This window comes from Diadema setosum, chromosome 12 (assembly GCF_964275005.1).
Source record: "Diadema setosum chromosome 12, eeDiaSeto1, whole genome shotgun sequence".
Taxonomy (NCBI): domain Eukaryota; kingdom Metazoa; phylum Echinodermata; class Echinoidea; order Diadematoida; family Diadematidae; genus Diadema; species Diadema setosum.
The window spans coordinates 4,375,345-4,396,990 of record NC_092696.1 but is presented as its reverse complement, the minus strand read 5'-3'; the positions used below and the strand labels follow the sequence as shown (position 1 = coordinate 4,396,990).

Sequence of the window (21,646 nt, the reverse complement as noted above, 5' to 3'; positions counted from 1 at the left end):
AAATAAATATAATTTATGAGTAAAATAAAGGCAAATAGGCAAAAAAAAAATAATAACAATAAATGGAAGAGAAGTGAAAAAGTCGATCCCGATCAACACGATTAAGAAGCACGATTAGAAGCGATTTGCTGCGTTTGGATACGATCCTAGACGATCTGATCCGATGATCACGATCAAAAACTAATCGTGTTAATCGTAGAAAATTTTTGAACCGTCCAACATTTTCCTACGATTAACGCGATTGCCACGATTGACCTTAAGATCTGATACAATCTGATAAGACCATCACGTTTGTTGCACGATTAAGACTACGATTTCAATCGTGGCGCCAATCGTGATAGTGGGAACCCCGCTTTAGCCAAGTACAGTGGTGGTACGGAGTAGGCCAACTGTGGTAGCGGTGTAGTTACGAATACTAGTACCCGATCCACAAAAGGGTCGTGCAAAAGATTTCGAAAGAGCTCTTATTTGGCCATGTATGCATGTACGAATAGTGGTTTTGTGGCATCAATTCCACAACCCTATGGCTGTAGAAGTTGTGGCTTGTACAGTTGTACAGGATGGCACTGACGCCTGTAGCAGTGCCAGTGGTGCGTGTAGTAGTCTTGGCAAACGCAGACTTTTCTTTGACAAACAAGGGTTTGTGCCTGAAACTAACTTTTCATACCAAGTGGTAGCTCAGGTGACGCTGATTGCTATTATTTCAAAGTAGATTGTTCTGAAGCAGATGAGATGAAGCAAAAAATATCTTTCAAATAGAGGTAGAAGCTTGAAATAACCTTGCTATAGAAAGTTTAAAACAAAATTTGGATCAATCACTCAAAAAATTCAAGATTGCAGGCCATCAAAGCTGACATAGTGTATTGCGCCAAAGTAAATGTATCATTTCGATTTTTATGCAATTTTGTCTGTTTTGGTGTCTATTTATATGGTTTTTGTATATTCTGAACATTTTAATGCTATTTCAAACCATCTTAGGTTTTTATGGAGAAATTTTTTTTTCAGAATGGACCATGCATATTTCTCTAAAAAGTTACAAAAAACTGAATTAAAAATGTTTATGAAAACCATGCAGAAATTACAATCTTTCCCATATAATCAATATTTGGAGGTCAGTATTGTATTTGGTTCAGGAGTTATAATGTCTCAAACTTGAAATCCCATTTTACATAATATGTGATTGCACGCATCTGTTCCCAAAGACGTCACAGAGGGTCAAATCCAAGATCGTGCTTACTTTTCGAGTTCCACTCTCTCTATAAACAAAACCATACATAATATCAAGCATACTAAGCAATGTTCCGTAAGTACACCTCAGTAGATTTGTTGCAAAAACCTCCAAAGTACAGATGCGGTCCAATAGGGCCGCCATTTTTATTGAATTTAACATTTCAAACATAAAATTTGATAGAGACATTGGATTGCAACAAATTTGATGTCATATGAAGGAGAGCAAAACTTCCTAAAAGTTGATACCACTTTAGCTGTGTATTGTGATAAATTGGGGGGGGGGGGGGTTGTTTGCTTCTCTTTTTCGGGGGGGGGGGGAAATCCATATTTCTATATTGTTTTGAAAAAAAGGAAGAAATTTAAAAATGCATGATTTAGTATTTATCAAAGAAGAACTGAAGAATTATTTTGACACCTGCGATTGAGATTGAGATTTACTGAGATTGAGACATTATTCATATTTCTGGAATTACAGGCAATATCATACACTGTTCACAAGTTAACATCTAAAACTTGAAAAAAAAAAATTATATTCATGCATTATAAATTTTGTATACAATGTGTTTACATGGTCACATGTAATACTGTAATGGTCTAGTGACTTGCAAGTACCTGCATGCAAACTAACTTTTCATGCCAAGTGGTAGGTGACGCTGGTCGCTATTACTGTAGCATTTCATCATAGTAGATTGTTCTGAGGCAGATAAGATTGAACAGAAAGTATTTTCCAAAAAGAGATAGGAGCTTGGAATTGGCACAAATTTTTCCAATGTGTAATAATTAGCGATAAAAACAGTATCCACACAAAATTCAAGATGGCAGTAATTAATCGAGGTTGTTGTTCAAGGCATTATTTCCCATTAGTGCACGTAAAACAAAAACCCATCTTTACTTAATTCCTCAAGCTAGTTCTAAACTGTGAGTTAAGGATAGAACAACTAATGTACAAACTTAAATCAGTATATTGTTAGATGTACTAAATAGATCTGATAAGAATGAGGTTTTTGCAACAAATCTACTGAGGTGTACTTGCGGAACATTGCTTAGTATGCTTTATATTATGTATGGTTTTGTTTATAGAGAGAGTGGAACTCGAAAAGTAAGCACGATCTTGGATTTGACCCTCTGTGACGTCTTTGGTAACAGATGCGTGCAAATACATATTATGTAAAATGGGATTTCAAGTTTGAGACATTATAACTCCTGAACCAAATACAATACTGACCTCCAAATATTGATTATATGGGAAAGATTGTAATTTCTGCATGGTTTTCATAAACATTTTTAATTTAATTTTTTGTAACTTTTTAGAGAAATATTCATGGTCCATTCTGAAAAAAAATGTCGCCATAAAAACCTAAGATGGTTTGAAATAGCATTAAAATGTTCAGAATATATAAAAACCATATAAATAGACACCAAAACAGACAAAATTGTATAAAAATCGAAATGATACATTTACTTTGGCGCAATACACTATGTCAGCTTTGATGGCCAGCAGTCTTGAATTTTTTGAGTGATTGATCCAAATTTTGTTTTAAACTTTCTATAGCAAGGTTATTTCAAGCTTCTACCTCTATTTGAAAGATATTTTTTGCTTCATCTCATCTGCTTCAGAACAATCTACTTTGAAATAATAGCAATCAGCGTCACCAGAGCTACCACTTGGTATGAAAAGTTAGTTTCAGGCACAAACCCTTGTTTGTCAAAGAAAAGTCTGCGTTTGCCAAGACTACTACACGCACCACTGGCACTGCTACAGGCGTCAATGCCAGTGGTGCGTGTAGTAGTCTAGGCGCGCTCAGGCTATTTTTACGACCAATAAAGTCTTGTCACAACTAAAGTGGTCATTTTTACATAGTGAGTTTTCAAGTTTGAGACATTGTAACTCCTGAACCAAAAACGGTACTGACCCCTAATTTTCTCCAAATATCAATTATATGTCAAACAAAATTCTTGAGATGTTTCAAGATAATCCTTCAATCTTTCTTTGATTTATGATGAATCAAGCATTTTCATGATTTTCTTTTTTTTCAGAAAAATACCAAAAATGAGTGTTTTTTCCTTAAAATCTCAATCCAGTTATCACAACAACCCACAGAAATGGTATCAACTTGTAGAAAATTTTATTTTCTTTCATATGACATCAAATTTGTTGAAATCTGATGTTTCAATCATATTCTATCTTTCAAATAACAAATTCAGTAAATATGGCGGCCATCTTAGACGCCATCTTGGATTTGGAGGCTTTCGCAACAAATTTTTTGAGGTAGACCAGCGGAATGTTGTTTGTTACAATAAAAACTTGAAAATAAGCATGGTCTACTTAGTTTGTAGAGAGAGTGCAACTCGACCTCTGTTTTTAGCTTTTGGCCCCCCGGTTAATAACAATGAAATGCGAGTGAACTTGAAAATGTTGACATTTTACAGTCCCAAAACTGCCGTTTGTAGCTATACTTTTACGCTTTGGAATTTAAGGGGGCGGGGTGCACCGGGCGCAACTGCTGGCAATTACTGGCAGCAACACATCAGGAGAATGGCATAACGATTAAATGTGAGCAAGCGAGCTTGAAAATTTTGACATTTTACTGTTCCCCAACTGCCGTTTGTAGCTATATTTTTTCGTGCAGCTGCTGGCAATTACTGGCAGCAGCATCGGGAGAATGGCATAACGATTAGACGCGAGCGAGCGAAGCGAGCGAGCTTGAAAATTTTGACATTCTACGGTGGAAAAACTGACATTTGTAGCTATTTTTTCCCCTTTGGAATTTAAGGGGGGGGGGGGGGGAGGGCACACCGGGCGCAAGTGCTGGCGACTACTGACAGCAACATTAGGAGAGTTTTGATATTTTACTGTCTCAAAACTACCGGTTTTAGCTATTTTTTTTCGCGTAACTGCTGGCTATTATTGGCAGCAACATCAGGAGAATGGCATAGCGATTAGATGCGAGCGAGTTGAAAATTTTGACATTTTACACTCTTCAAAATGCCGTTTGTAGCTATATTTTTTTTTTTTTTTTTGCTTTGGAAATTGAGGGGGGCGCACCGGGCGCAACTGCTGGCAATTACTGGCAGTTACATCAGGAGAATGGCATTAACGATTAAATGCGAGCGAGCGGAGCGAGCGAACTTGAAAATTTTGCCATTTTACGGTCCAAAAATTGCAGTTTGTAGCTATATTTTTTTTCGCTTTGGAAATTAAGGGGGAGGGGCGCCCGGTGAGCCCCCCCCCCCCCACGAATCCGCCACTGGTTGTTAAGGGTGTCGGTGTGTGTTCATGATTTGGGGAGTATGACCAGCGAGGGGGCGTCGAAGTGACCAAGCAGGGGAAGGATGTCCAAAATCTGCACTTTAGAGCATCACCAAATTGTTTGTGTTTGTTCGTGTGTGTGTGTGTGTGTGTGTGTGTGTGTGTGCTTATATACATGGAAAAGTTAGGAAATAGCCCAGGTCAAGTCTTGTTATTGGCAATGCAAAGCATTTTAATATAGACTAGTATAAAAAGCAATGATCTAGCTTTGATAAATTATTATAACGAAGCGTAAGGTACAGAGGTGTACATTTTACATCACATTGCACAACATTGGACAATGTTGCGCAATAACAATAACCACTACAGGACCAGGACCAGGACAGGACCAAAACAATAACCACTACAGAACCTAAATTTTGGAATGAGTTGGATAGAGAAATAATCCAATCTCAGTCTCTTTATTCATTTAAACATAAACTTAAACTAGTTTTTCTGAATTCATATCTATAGCTATTCTTCAATCCTCCTCGATATTCTCTGTTCATACTTCACATTACTGACATTATCGATTATGTAACATGTGCCTCGCTCGTGATTTCTGTATTATCTCCTGAACTTCCTTTGTACACATTTGGTATCTCTGCTATTGTACACTGCATCTGACTTGTACCTCGCTCGGGTGATCACGCAACTCTCAAGAAGTCTGTGCCGCGGACATTGTTTTCTTTGTTTTTTTCTTTTTCTTTTTACTTTTTGGCGTTTATATTTCTCCAATTCACAAATTGTCATTCCTTTAATTACATAACCAAGTAAGAAATAATCTCACATCCGCATTTGGGAATCTACACCCTACAAGCAATGCTTCTATGTAGATTCCTCATATTTCACATGTTTTATTGTCTTATAAGCTGTACTTGACAATTCATCCAGGCTTTTGTATTGTGATGTTTATGTCTTATGTATTTGTTGAAATGTGGAATATGGAACAATAAAAAACAAACAAAACAAAACTCTTTTTGCCGTTCGGATGTTCTGAGTACACTGCGCACATCCTGCTTATATTCACAATGCCAACCAGGAATCACGCTGAATCACAATCTTTTGTCGACTCCGGGCTTTTTGAACAATGTTTAACACGATGTACCTCTTTAATTATGGTTAAGAGAAATCTCAAAAAAAAAAAAAATCTTATTTCTTGATCTCCTTTCATGTCGATTTCAAAAGAAGTCTACTAACCCTTGAATTACCATTTTGACATTTTTTTTTTATTTATTATTTTTTTCAACCAGCTGATTAGGGGGCACGTGCACCCCCCCCCCGTAGTTACGTCACTGATGTACAGCATAAGTTTTATGAACCTTGTCCTTTAGCACACCCCTAACAGAAAACGTCGATGAGAATGATTTGAGAGATTTCGGTGTTTTCTGCCGCGTGAGGGCGCTGATTGCTCAAGAATGAGAGCTTAAACCCTAACTTTGAAACCTTTTCCTCGTTTTTGGTACCCTTTTCTTCAGTTTTTGCAAGTTTGGAGAAAATAACGTGGGTTTTGAAAGGATTATGGGGATTTAACTTTGTCATTGTAGATTTTGTTGCCAATCATGGTCTTGTCCTGTAACGCCATCATTTTGGTACAGGACGGCAGATTAGTCGTATTCTTCAAAGTCCCGTAGAAGAAAAACAAGCACATGAAGCTATGGTTTTTATTTACGTATTTAGGCTTCGGATGGGTGAAAGTTACGATATGGAAAGTTTGAAGAAAATGACATGGACTTCACTTTCACTGAGGAACGTCCTTAAGACTGAATATAATTATTGACCAATTTCACCTATTTTCAGCCTACATACACAATAACTGCTTGCTTTTTTTTTTTCGTTTTGTGATTCACAGTGATAATGCGCCACAAAATACACCGCTATATAAAAAGTCCTCCAGATCTGAGCATTTCGACGATTATGTTTTGTTTGTTTGTCTGTATATTCTTTATTCTTTATATCATGTTTAACACTCGTGTAGGCGAAATATCGTCTCATGGTGTACTATGTACGCAAAAAGTGGACAAAAGATGTAACAGAAATGTGGGATATTTTTTCAAGCTACCTATGTTGAACTAAATATAACCTAGTGCGGCTCGAGAATGTAGGTAATAGAGGTTGCTCATTACAGTGTGAGTAAATACGGAATATTACTTACACAACTCTCCGCTAACAAACGTGTTATAAAGTAATTCACATATGACTTGTTCATATTACTACGTTAATCTTCTGCTGCTCAAAACAGTTTTTGTTTGTGCAAGTACATCATGGAGGTATATAGTGTGGGATTAAATGGTTGCCTTTAATGTATGTCCACAATGTTTGTTTATCTCATGCATGAACTTTACTCTACTCGAATTTATATCTTCTAGCGTTTATCGTAGGTACTGCCCCCACCGTTCGGGGATGGAAAGGGAGAGATATCCGACTACGATGTGACATTCAGGAGGAGCCTCACATAGTGTATTGGAGCAAGGAGGGCTTCTCTGAACAGGGGTTGAGGACGCCCGTGGCTACATTCTTCGATGGGGCATTTGAAAGCAGGGTGGAACGTTTCAACATGGAAAATGACTTCAGCCTCGTCATTACCAACCTGGAGGTATTAGATGAGGGACGTTACTACTGCGAGGTGGCACTGAGAGATCTGCAGACATCCGAGAATACTACCATTGTGACGATTAGCTGTTAGTAAACTGTTGGTGGGACAAAAATATGTTTAGAAGCATGGTTTCCGACATGCATAAAGTTACATTAACTGTACACATGACTAAGTAAGACTTACGTATGACCTAGAGGTTTGTTAAACAGGATTCAAAGTTGCATGTAAAGTTACGTTTGATTATGAGACTTACGTATAACTTAATGATTCAATATCTTATTTCTTTGCGAAACACCCCCGTGTATTTATTTTGTGTTTTGAGAGAAAAAAAAAGTTGCACATTTAAACATTAACCCTATCAGGGTTGAGCTATTTTTTACCCTTCCAAGCTCCTCCCCCTTGGAAGCTTTTTAGATTATTTTATGTATTACTAGTATCGCCATATATGGCGCATTGGTAAATAGATTCATTCTCTACATGACTGTACATTTGATTTTTCTCAAGGTCACCCCTAGAAGGCACTTTTTACCCAAATATAAAGAAATACATAGGAGTATGCTCCAAACTTGATTTTTTTTTTTTGGGGGGGGGTGTAATTTCTTTTCCCCCGAAATATATAGACCAATCATGTTCATATTTTCCACATATGATAAGCAAATGGAATCTTATTATTGGTTATGACTGAAATTTCTTAGGTTACTACATGGTGGCGATATTCTTAGGAAAATAAGGCAATACAAAATGTACATTCTGAGACCTGTGATGAAAAGTTGAGATAGGTACTTGTATAGTTTTAACATTTTCATATGTGCAAAATATTAAGATTTTGAGTTTGTAGATTGATCAAAAAAAAAAAAAAAGATATTGCACGTATAACTGGGGGAATGAATCAAAGTGACTCAAAATAGGCGGGCATTTTTTTTTCAAAATATAGTTTTCAACTATCTCTAATATCTTGTATATCTATTTGTTATGCCTTTGGCAGATAAAAACTAGGGAAATAAGAAAAACATTTCAGGTCCATAATTACTTCACATTTTGTATCTTCAGCAAATTTTATCCAAGAAACGTCTATTCCAATATTGCAATTAAAACAGACAAAAAAAAATCAAAAATCTGACTCACACGGTTGCCAGGTTATGGTTGTCGAGGCAATCAGCAATATCAAATATAGCTATTTTATATATGATATGTGGCCGTGCATCACATCACGAACAAAAAGTCGCACGCACTGATTTTGCATGAGGACTGAAAAGAGGTGAAAAGGGTAAATTTGGGCAATCTTGACTTTATTTTCTGAAAGAGCAAGTCTTCTTCTACATTATGCTAAAATTTGGTACCATAAAAGGAACAGGAAAGTGTGAATTTTTAGCAGGTTATCTCGAAAACTTTTTTTTTTAATAGAATAGTGTGATTAGGTGTGTCTTTAGAGTCCTCCTTTCATCTCGCAAAAAAAGACCCTGTACACACTCGTCAATTTCAACTCTGAAAACTCCTGCTTAGAAAGTAGGCATGTATCATGGACGGAATGGGTTAATAGAACATGCTCAAATTCAGCTTAATCTCTGATAATCAGATAATCTTATAATCCGTTCATTGTGGTTAAACCGGTGGGTTCATCCTGCTATTTTGTCCCATGCATTGCGAAGGGAGCACGGCTTGGTGAAGATTAAACGTTTGAATAGACCCTGTGCTTCAGAGCCTCTTTTCTCCGTTCACACTTTTGAGCATGCCTTATAAACACATTCTGGGTATAATTAAAGCCAACTTTCAAAGCAGTAGCATCATCCTTTTAAAAAATATTAGAGTTGAAATTGTAGAGTGTGTACAAGATTTTTAACAAATGAAAAAGGGGACTCTAGAGACATACGTAATCACACTATTCTACCAAAAAAAAAAAATGTTCGAGATAATCTGCTGAAAACACACTTTCCTGCCCATTTTATGATCCCAAATTTTAACATAATGAAGAAGACTTGTTCTTTCAGAAAATACGAAAAAGCCAAGATTGGCGAGGTTGACCCATTTCACCTGTTTTGAGTTCTCACACAAAATCAGTGTGAGCAAACTTGTTGTTAATTTTGTCGTGCACGGTAAAAAAACATTCTTTTTAGTGTCCTTGACAAATGTAACAGATAAAAAAAAAAAACTCGTGCTATGGAAAAAAAAATCTAAAATATTTCATTGTTTTGTTCTTTTTTTCGACAATATTTTTTTTTTCATTGAGATTTGTCCGCGACATTGTTTCGACCAAGAAAATATGTTATCAACGGATTTTAATCAATAAAACATCAAAATAATCGTGCTTTTATGAAATGTGCCTGTGAGCACAGTTTGTTTTGAAATTGTACACAAATAAACGTTTTTGAGCAATTTTTGGTCTGACATGCATATGCATTTTTACACGCAACTTCGAAACCAAGTGCCCGGGCATCGCAAGTTTATATGGTGTCAAAAGATGTGGAAAACTTGAAAAAAAAAAGGAATGAAACATCGCGCCGATAGATATTCGCGATACCGATACATCGCGTCGAACGTGTGTGTGTGTGTGTGTGGGTGGGGGTAGTTAGGATCAATTGGCTTTCTGAATTTTTTTTTTTGTCTGAATATAACGCAGAAATAAAATCAAGTCAGTCAATAAGTTTAACGTGACAGATAATATTGTAGAAGTATGAGCGTCTGCCCAAAAAGAGGATATAGTCCATTTAAAAAATTATTTTAGTTTTTTTGTTTTCCATTTATTTATTTTTTTTTTGCTGAGACAACAACAGCAACAACAACAAATGCAATAGGAAACACATTAGTAACTTAAATTCGAATACAAGATACAGCTAGGCTTACGAAAGTCTAAAATTGATTTTTCCTATCTTTCCTAGCAATGGCATCACGGCATACAATTGGGGAATGCGTTGATAAGAGTCAACCTCGTCAAAGGCGGTGTACATACCAAGCTCCCTCCAACACCTCTTCTCTTAATTTTACGTGTGTCGTGAGTGGCTTCAAACCTAACGTTTCCATGGTGTGGACAGAAGGGTCGGGAAGGAGACTGAACTCGGTGGTTTCACAACAAAACACACTTCCTGACGGCACATACGAGAGGTTCGAGACAATCACCGTTTTAGTTAAACACGGGACAGAGCAAACCATCATGTGCATCGCTACCGGTGACTCGCTGAATGGAACGTCGACCGTAGAAATCACTGTTCTGCCTACACCAGGTTTCATGAAACTTCGCTCGTTCTGTCTTTCTGAATAACAACAGTTAGCAAGTAGTAATGTAATGTTAAAAAGGGTCAAAATTGTAACATAAAAATGTGTAAAAAAAAGGGCAAAATTTTACATCAAAATGTGCATAAACCAGCATTGTCACGAGGGCGTCAAAGTGCACTGTACATGAAAATGACTGATATATTTGACAAAAGATCACTAATTTTTTTTTTCTGAAATTGCTTTTGATATTCCTAATAAGTATCACTTTCACTCACCACTAGCGCATAACCATGACATATCAAATGTTTTTTTTTAATTATATAATATATTATTACATTGACAATTCTTGTCATATTTTCAATACTTAAAATGGATGATTAATTCCGTTGGTATTACTTTGGATTCATTTAAAACCGCTTTCATATATTCTACAATATTTTACTTTTGCTATAGAGTGAAGAGGTAAAACTTTCAGGAAAAGGTAACAGACGTATATGCTGGCCGTTATTAAGAAATTTTATGAAATTAAGGGTGATGTGTGGGGAGATATGATATTTTTCATCAAATTTTCATATTCACAGTTTGACCTTGAGTATTCATAAAATGTGCACGAAGTGTTTGGATCTATTTTCACATTTGTACAAACAGATGATATGAATATGAAATTTATGTTGACTTGAGTTGATATCCAAGCTAAGCACTGAAATGAGAACACTAATATACAAATGATGCACAGGATAGAGTGTGTTAGTGAAGGTGCGGCGCGCTCTCGAGTATTGACAACGGTTGCAAACATGCACTCGGCTGCGCCTCGTGCATGTCGCACCATTGTCAATACTCTCGAGCGCGCCGCACCTTCACTAACGCCACGAAATAATCCTGTGCATCATTTGTTTTATAAAATGGGTCGAAAACTAACAGCATTATTCACGTACCTTTGTGGGTCAATACCAGTCAGCTACATGTAGCACTCGCTCAAAAGTCAAGACGTCCGAAGATGTTCGTCCCAAACATTTACGCACGTCGCACTCGGAAATCCCGCACATAAGTACTGCACGTACGTTGTACGTATAAGAGTATACGTACGCTACGTGTTATGCACAAGAAAGGCCGCCGGCTGTTGTGGCAGCCCGCGGCCCGAACTAGAAGTTGTTTACAGGATTGACAGCGCGTATAGTAGCGCGTGACGCACTTGTAACAACTGATTGAGTGCGCACTGCTAGTGTAAACATTGTGACGTACGTCAGGCCAGGGAGGTGGAAGAGAGACTCTTCTTAGTGCATACCTGAAGAAATTAATGCACGCACACGTGACTCATTTCAGCGCTTCCATTGGCTACATTCTTGAACCCATTTTATAATCACTAATAATGACCTTGATATAGTAAAAGTGGACGTTGATCCCAGTCTTATTTTTCCTCAGCAATTTGGAAATATATATAGGGGAACCCGGGGCAAAGAGGAATACAGGGCAAAGTGAAACATCCCCATTAAACCTATATATATATATATTCAGTCTTGAATCTAAAGCTCATGCACCAAGATCCCTCTATGGATGCTCCATCTTTTGATATCAGAGCTGTGTAAATAAATAATTGTATGTTTGTCTTTAGGGAAAATATCTGTTTTGCATACCTCAAAATCAACAAGTCATGATTATATATTCTGTGCCAAATTATCATGCTTATCTGAAATAGTATCTCGAAAACCATGGTAACAATGATGCATGGATTTCAATTCAATTCTATTCAATTCAGTTCAAAATGATTTTATTTCCATTATAAGTAATACAACGTAATTTAAGCTTCCATAAATCATGATATCAGGGCTAGCAAATGTTGGCTGACGTCACAGTGCTGCATGTTGGGAAAAAATTATACCTGGTTGGGGCAAAGTGGTCGGGGCAAGGTGGAATTTTCCACGCACGCCGCATGCCTTGCGTTTTGTATTCAACCTTGCCCCAATGGTCTGGGGCAAAGTGGAATTTTCATACTTTTTTCAAATTTAAAGTAATTGATAAAGCTGCTAAATTTGAAAACAAATTTTACTGCCATTTGTTAGCGGTAGTCCTCAGGTAATAGTATAAACAAAAAATCTTGTTTTTCTTTACTCTGCTTTCAACTCCGGTTTTGGCTGGACAAACCTTTTTGGTCCACTTTGCCACGGTTTCCCCTATATATATATATATATATATATATATATATATATATATTGAAAAATATGTTCTTGTTGCCCAATATTTGCTAAAGTTTCCACACAATACATTAATACTATAATTATGTACAATATATGGATTCAAGGATATTGAATAAAAGAATGTTTTTTTAAGTTGTCAAAATAGGATATTGCACTTCACACTGAAAATACTAAAATATTTTCTGCACTTTTTTATCACCTTTGTTTTATCTGAGAAAGTAACCTCTATTTACACAAGTGTGCATTTCGTCATTCAGTCATTATGCATATATAAAACTTGTTTTAAGTTTAGACGTTGAAAGCAGAGATAGAGAAAAAAATAATATAAGTAGCATTCCGACTTGTCTTGATATTTTTCATGTGAAAAATGGATGTTGTAAAAGGGTATTTTGTCAACATCTAAAGAACTGCTCTTTCCGTATAATCAATCACTTGTTTGTGACCGGCAAAATGATAACGTTGTACATACATGTAATCATTGCAATATCATGTATCTTTTGTACGTTTTTGTTGTCTTTCAGCACTAATAATAAATCGAAATGTATTTCATTGGTGTGTACAGAACATCATATTTCAGGAAAACGTGTTAATTCGGGTCTCATCATCGGACTCACCATCGGTGTGGCTGTTGCCATAGTCACCATATTTCTCTTTGTTGGGAAGTACATCCAAGACAAACATCCGGACTACCTACCGCGAAAAGGTGAAGTTTTTTTTTTTTTATTCAATGAGTAAGTATGATATTGCCCCTATCCATTCGCGTCTTTGTTTACGTGTGTGTTTGTGTGTGTGTGTGTGTGTGTGTGTGTGTGTGTGTTTCTAGAGTAGCACCTTCCGACCCTAAAGTTGAAGTGGGTAACAGTCGATCTGCGTTTACACAATACCCTTGACTGTTATCTGGCGGTACACGTACATGATTGCAATATGGTATAAGCCCTAGGCATATATACGATCTACAGAAGTTGTGCTAATAAAAATAATGCAGTTCTTCATTATAGTTGTGTGACGTGAATTACTCATCACAGCATAAAACAAAGTGCGAGCAACATAAAGTGTGTGGGTTTTTTTTTTTTCATTTACTTGTTCACACTATTTTGTAACAGGTAAATTCCGCGGATTTCTGATATCAAGCAAACCTGCTTTTCAATTTGTTCAAGGAAGCCCTGTATGCAGCATATAGTTTTAGGTCATTATTTTGGAATTAATGTGCATTTATAGAAATGGAAAATTCATTCAATTTTCATTTCAATGAAGTTATTTAATTTCAAAAATTTAAAGACAAACATAATGAGAAGTGATGCATTTCTTTTATTCAATATCTAGATAGTGTGGAAGGACATACCATTGAATATTAAATACAAAATATATTTAGCCAAGTAGCATTTGATCATTGACTTTAATGATATGTAATGCTATTAAGTGTAATGATATAAAACACACTAACAGAAACAACGGTCCATCGATATCAGTGATTTCTAATATATCAAGATGCACATTAATCATTATTTATAATAAATGAACCATTAGAGATAATAGAAAGTTTTGGTACCTCAAAAGTTTCCCGGAATTTCCTTGTCTTAGTTTGTGTTTCAGGTTAAAGTTCCTTTCATATAACTAACACTGTGAGACTTACTCGCCCCAAAGTGCTCTCATGTCTTAGTAATCATGCAATTAACTGCGACCAGCAGCCCCATACGCATAGCGTAATGGGGCTCGCATTGTAGCATTCAGGATCATGACAGATTTAATATCGCGGGTAAATATCAACTTAAAATCCATTTTTTTTTTCAATTTGAAGACTTACCAATTAAGTTGAAGTATTGAAAACAGGCTTCGCGCAACGTTTGGTTCTGCCAATAGTCCCTTTTTGTTCGAATTGATGAATGAATGTGACTCGGTCGAGAGGACCTTGGGAGAGCTACATACACTGAATACTACAGTCAGTGCATGGGAACACATCAGATGCGCACAAATTTCAAATCCATGAACGGATAATATGTTTGTGTGCGCATGCGCTGGCCGTAGTATTCAGTGTATGTAGCTCGTACAATACTACCTCGCCGCCGTACGGCGGCGGCTCTGGTACGAAACCATTAATGCATGATTACTAAGACATGAGAGCACTTTGGGGCGAGTAAGTCTCACAGACAACGTACTTTAACCTGAAACACAATCTAAGACAAGGAAATTCAGCGGAACTTTTGAGGTACCAAAACTTTTTATTATCTTTAACATTGTTTTGTTGCTTTTGTTGATATTTTCAGGATGTGACTGGAATCCCTGCTGGAGAAGACTAAGCACACCGGAGCAATGCCTTGAGGAAAGGGAATTGATCGGAAGTATGAAAAACAGTCTAAGTATTCATTTTCATATTATATGCCTTTAAAAAAACATAAACGCTGTTGCTTTAATCAGCATAGCATGCACACTCATTTCCCCATTTTCAATAAAATAACACTGGCATTAATTTTCAATTCAGTTCAATTCAATTCAATTCATTTAATCATTTTATTTTTATCAGTACAAGAAAATGAATGATTGAAAGTGAAAAATAAACAACTCGGAAGGCCCGATATTGAACGTAATCTAAAATATATGTAAAAAATACACCTTTGTCATTCTAACAAAAAAAAAATAATAACAATGATAATGATTTCGATGGAAAAGAGAATTCCACTTAAAAGCTCAGCTTGTATGATGCATACGAACACTATAAAAACAAACAAAATACAGCAACACCAATGTACAGAGAATGTGTTTATATGCCAAATTCATCTATAAATTAATATAGCAATAGAGGATTTGATTATTGTTGTTGATGCTGGTAATTCGAACACACTATCAACAGTACTTGCTTTAAAAGCCAAACGCCAAAACATGACAATATTATGGCACAGACAGTGATACGTGTACGTAAATTTTTCATACACTAATATTTATCCCTATTGACTGCATAATGAATGCGGTCAAAAAAAAAGAAGAAAACTTAGATTATGATTTGTAAGAATTGTGTGCGGTATCGTATCATGCGCACTAAAGTTAACTTCCTCAGCCTTCATTCTTTCTTATAATAGAATACTATCCACAGAGTGGATTTTACCCGTAAGGCAGCAATAACCCATACAAGTTGTCTTTGACTGCATCATACTACACAAGAAGTACAGTGCATAGCGTCGCTGGGGCGACAAGACCTCGTATCTCAAAAATGTCAAATGTTCAGGAGAGCCAAAAAACATGGCGGCCAAAGCACTATACTGAATGGGATAGCCGTTCCTTTGACATGCCGTGGTGGCTTCATTTTTGGGGCAAGACAGCTGGGATTTGGACAGGAGATCACTTAACCGATTATTTGACCACTAATGCAAAAAAGTCATTTTCACCAAAATTTGAGATACAAGGTCTTGTCACCCCAGCGACGATAGTGAATACATTGAGGAGCTACCAAGTAAAATCCTTTTGTCAATAATATACATGTAGGACTTAGTCTCTACTACCACTCTGTATGAATGTAAAATTTAATGTATAACAAATTCGTAACAAGTAACGTGACAAGTTCTTTTTCTGTTCATATTGTAAGAACTGTCATCGCTTACAAAGGAACAAGTACAGCAATGCAAGGAAGACCTAAAAACGTATTACCGTATGTCACGACGCAAGGTCACGGTGGATCCCCTCAACTTTATGGAACGTGTCGAATTGGATGAAATTTACACCAATTTAAGTGTAATAGACCTACGTACAGAACATAAGACACCAATAACATACGACAACCTTCTGGGAAACAATGAAGAGGGACACCTTTCAAAGCGAATTCTAATCCAGGGTGAGGGAGGTGTCGGTAAAACGACACTTTGCGCTAAGATTGCCTGGGATTGGTGCCAGGGACGGATTCTCCAGGATCTGGACATGGTGATCCTAATCCCTCTTCGAGATGTCAATAACGCAACAAGTATTGGTGGTATTGTCAAAACATACCTCTCTCATTCAAATACAGCAACTGAGAAAAATATAAATGACTATATTTCATCAAATCTAAGTAGGATTCTCATTATATTTGACGGTTTCGACGAGTTCGATGAAGAATTCAGTAAAACGAGCAGCTGTGAGATGGTTCGCATTCTCAGAACAGAGCAATACAATTCATGTAGAGTAATTGTGACTACACGACCTTGGAGAACAGATGAATTCATGATGGACAAAAGTCTCGACGAAACCTACACTTTTCTAAACGTCGAAGGATTTAACACGGATAATTTATCAACTTATATCACGAGGTACTTTCGTATTAGTCACAAGGAAAATCTTGCAGAAAATTTGGTCAGTTTTATGAAGGAAAATGATGTCATCAGGTCACACATGGCCCCATTTCCTATCTACTGTGCAATGCTTTGCCTCATGTGGAACGACTGCAGTCAGGAGAGAAGAAAAGAAATGCAAAAATTACAAACATTCTCCAGGATTTTTGGAGAAATGATTTCTTTTCTGAAAGAACACTACGCATCAAAACTTTGTGAAAATCTACAGAATCAGAACATCGTTAAACATTTGAAGAAAACAGGTAAGGCAATTCAAGAAATAAGTGAGATAGCGCTAGAGGGTTTGTTTGACAGGAGTCTTTCATTTCCTGAAGAACAGTTCAGAGAGTGTCACGATGCCATGGAAATATGCTGCAGAGTTGGTGTTTTGACAATAGAAAGAAATGTCATTACAAGGGAGCGTCGGCGCGATGTCAACATTTCATCCCTGGTCACATCAACAGCTTCGTTTCCCCACAAGCTGTTTCAGGAATACGTTGCAGGGGTACATATTGTGTATTTATTCGGCAATGATCGTGCCAAGTACGACAAAGTGAAAAACAAGCTTCTTAGTCGACCTGAGGAGTTTCGCTACGTACTCTACTTCACCTCGGCTTCAGGGAATGAGCTTGGCCTCGATATCATCAAAGGCTTGATAAACTGTGCTCCTGATAACTTTACATCTCATTCCTTCCTTAACAAAGAGTATGGTAAACGTGATTTGTGCGTTGACGTTGCGTTTGAATGTCATACAGAGGAGGCCACGAGAGCAGTGGGAGAACGATGGGATGAATACGAACTATTTTCCTCTTCAACAGAACACACCGTGTCAGGAGTAATGCTCATGGTACGCTGCAACCATGTGGTGAGTGACGCAGCTTGAATATCAATTTAAAATGTTTTAGAAAATATTGTGTAGAAAGACCATTTAATTTCATATGTGTCTGTGCCATTCACTGTGTGAAATTGAGTGCATAATCTACAACCTCAACAGCTGTACTCAAAGTTAGGTTTCAGACCTGACCACATCTATATAGTAATTGGGAAAATATTTTTGAAAAACAAAATCTTGTGAAATTATAACATCGACTTAAGTTTTGTTAATGCTAAATAATTGTCTTCATCGTATGGTACAATTGTGACCGTGTACCTCAAAACGAACATTAAGTCGCACACACTGATTTTGCGTGAGGATTGAAAATAAGTGAAATGGGTCAACCTAGCCGAATTTGACTTTTTCATATTTTCTGAAAGGACGGATCTGCTTTTACATTATGCTAAAATTTGGGGTCATAAAACGGGCAGGAAAGTGTGTTTTTTTAGCAGTTTATCTCGAACATTTTTGGTAGAATAGTGTGATTAGGTGTGTCTTTAGAATCCCGTTTTCATTTCTGAAAAACCTTATCCACACTCTTCACTTTCAACTCTAATAACTTTTGAAAAGATAGCGCTACTGCTTTGAAAGTTGGCATTAATTATGGACAGAATGTGTTAATGAAGCATGCTTAATTTCAGTTTAATCTGATAATCCCTTCATTGTTGTTACTCTGGTGGTTTACTTAATGTTTTTTTGTCCCATTCATCGCACAGCCAGCACGGTTTGGTAAAGATTAAGCGCTTGAATAGACACTGTACTTCAGAGCCTCTTTTCTCAGTTCACACTTTTCCTGAGTTTGTGCTTTCTTTCCAATATTTAGATGGGTTAGGAGAGTCCATTTGATTTGAGTTGTACATCATTTTAAAGCTTAAAGTCTGCTCTTTCAGAATATGGTCTTAACTAAAAATTCGTGTCTGGCGACTTTTTGTTTGTTTTGAGGTGCAGGGTCACAATTGATATTAAGATGATTGATGTGTGTTTTAAATATTAACCACTACGAAATCATACACTCTTGTACATCAGTGTAAATTATCAGATTTATTTTTATGCCCCCGCATATACGAAGACTCTAAAATGGTAGAGAGATCAGCGTGTGGTCGGTCGGTCGGTCGGACAGTCCGTAGCAAATCTTGCGTCCCCAATTCCTCCTACTGCTTTGAAGCAATTTTGATGAAACTTGGGGTACATGACATTGAGGTGTAGCTGTGCAAGACATGTTTTTGTGTATATCGGTGAAAGCATTGTAATGGTCACCAGATTTTCCCCAGACCTTTTGGAATTAACAACTTCCACAATATTGAAGTGATTAATTTCAAATTTGGTATGTATAATCTATAGGTCACTGTGTTTTACTCTTTATTTGCCATGGTGGAAACCTCCTGTGTGCCACGTTATTCTGAGACACGAAGGTAGTCATGTTTTGAGAAAGATTTCTGTTTTTCAAATCTATATAACTTCTACAAATTTATGTTAAGCTGGGCATAATAGTGAGCAAAGTTGAAGATGAATGCCAAGCTTTGCTTTGATATAAACTGTATGACAAATATATTTCTTTTTTTTTTTAATGGCCAGTTGCTACATTACTTTGAAGGCATGACTTTTGCACCGCATGCAACCGTGAGAGAAACTTAGAATTTACACGCAAATTCATTTGGGAATACCGTGTAATAGTCAATCACAAAATAGAATGCAAGCTGTATGTAAAAAGGAACAAAAGCGCGAGAAAAAAATGTTCGTTGTACCGCGGGATTAGGCCGTTTATCGATCGGTTTAAGCGGATTAGTGCGTTTGAGCGGAATATGCGAAGTTAGCACGCCGTCGACTGAGTGGGACGTGCGAACATGGCACATTAGGAGTTAGTAACAGACAAGACGTTGCCATGATAACGGCATAATTGCTTGAAAATCTTGTGGAGTGAAATACTGGCAGAATTTCTAAGCCTTGCAAGTCCGAGATAATTTCGTTTCATTTCATTTCATTTATTTTCATATTTCTTAATACATGATAAAAAATGTAACAAAATTTTACGCATGACATCCAGCTGGCAGACATACATAAAATACTGTAAACATACAGCTTGCATTCTATGTGGTGATTGACTATTACAGGGTGTTCCCGACTGAATTTGCGTGTAAATTTGAAGTTTCTCTCACGGTTTCATGCCTTGATGTAGATGAATTCTCGTGGGGTCTATGTTTACATTCCACACGTGCCAAGCACACCCCTCCATGTTGACACGCTCTAAGGTTTCTCACTCTTTCCGGTCTTCGTCTCAAAACATTATTTTTGGCATAACACTACCTCATAAAGTACCAGGCTAGAGCAGAAATCCAATACACAGAATGAAAGAAAAAAAGGATATCAAACATACAGTATTAGCATTTAGAACAAAACAAACACATATCATACATTTACAATTACTTAACATCACTATTCTCATTACCATAGATAATCACAATTACTTAAAAAAATATCCTGTAAATAGAACTTCTTTCTAATCTTCCTCTGTTTTTCTTTTCTCTTCTTTTTGTTCTTCCTTATCTCTCCTTTTCCTTTGTCTTTTTTAACTTCACATTCCTCGTCTTCCAATTTTCGACTTCAACCTCATTTTATTCACGGACAATGTACAAAATCAATTATCATTATCATAACCACACATTTGATACTATTACAAAAAAACTACCATTTGCACTATTAGTGAAATAACAATCAGTATCACATTCACCCCCCCCCAAAAAAAAAAAACGTGTATGTTCTCGTTATTACTTAAAACATTTAGTATTATGTATCAAAATAATTGTTCAAACATAAACAGGGGAAAAAACTTTGTACATCACATTGCACGGAACATAAGAAGACGAGTGTTGCGCTTTTATGTATGGCAGTATTGCACTGAGCGGATTGAATCAGAAAAGTTTGCACGAGACTTTAAAAAGAATGGAATAATGTATGAGAAAAAAAGAAAGATTGAGAATTTTCCTAGAGCGACGTATCCCATACGTAAGTATTTGAGTATTTTTTCTTTTAGTTTTTCAAAGGTTTCTAACATTGACCAATCATACTTTATGAAGTTCTAATTTACTAACTTTAACTCCTGATAAGCAATATGTTGAAATATAATTAGTCCTTTATCTTATGACGAAAGTGAATAGGACAACCTCCTTTTGACATAGATAATATGTGCTTACATTTGTCTGGTCAATGGTTATATTTGCACCTACTCTAAAGGATATGTCTATATATTTGCCACTCATATTCAGTTGACCTCAGGGAGAAATTACAAATTTATTTATTTTCATTTTTCTTATGGTCATAACAGGCTGTGCAGCTGGTCTTCAATTGACATTCTTTTAACATTTTGATATTGGCCATACTTATAATTCATTTTAAACTTTACCTCTCTACAAAATGAATTTGTCCAAAGGAATTGGATTCTGTTAGTGTCATTTTAGGTACAGTACACTGTTCAGCATGTGCTACAGCTTCAAAAGCGAAATCGAAACAATTGAGCTTTTGGCACAAGAATCATCAAAGATAACATTTCAGGTCTTAACAATAAAAATTTACGTGAAGTGACAGCAGGTAATTTTGTTATTGCTAGTGTTGATGACAAAGAAAAAGCCCTGCTAGAATCCTTTTTCTTTTTTATGATGTTGAATAATTCAACTGCACACCCCAGCATTAAGTCATAAACATGATTTATGAAAATCCTCTGAAATGAAGACTATGTGTATACACTTTTGTCATGAGCCACACACTGTGAGAAGAATAAATAGGTAAGGTGACAAATGCAACAAACAGAAATATAACATAACCAGCGAAAAATCATGTAAAGTAACGGCATTAATGCAACAAAAATAACAGATCATGCGATGTCAAACTCAGAAATTAAAATAATTATGTTGTGTCTGTCAGTATTGTAATATGGGGTGTTTTTATTCAGTTTTTCCCTCG

General features: G+C 36.5%; 1 protein-coding gene across 1 annotated transcript; it reads left to right on the top strand.

The window, feature by feature from the left end:
- The first annotated feature begins 523 nt into the window (after positions 1-523).
- On the top strand, positions 524-17,698 carry LOC140236303 (uncharacterized). Its single transcript, XM_072316256.1, has 6 exons — positions 524-590; positions 6,889-7,200; positions 9,992-10,333; positions 13,083-13,223; positions 14,785-14,859; positions 16,098-17,698. Exons 1-6 carry the CDS (start codon positions 524-526, stop codon positions 17,696-17,698), a joined length of 2,538 nt encoding a protein of 845 aa, XP_072172357.1.
- The last annotated feature ends 3,948 nt before the right edge of the window (positions 17,699-21,646 follow it).

Bases quoted from the DNA above. Each gene is read 5' to 3' on its own strand.
- LOC140236303 (XM_072316256.1), top strand. From the start codon at position 524: ATGGCTGTAGAAGTTGTGGCTTGTACAGTTGTACAGGATGGCACTGAC. The intron at 591-6,888 runs GTGCGTGTAGTA...TATATCTTCTAG, and splicing joins CGCCTGTAGCAGTGCCAGTG to CGTTTATCGTAGGTACTGCC. The intron at 14,860-16,097 runs GTATGAAAAACA...TCATATTGTAAG, and splicing joins GGAAAGGGAATTGATCGGAA to AACTGTCATCGCTTACAAAG.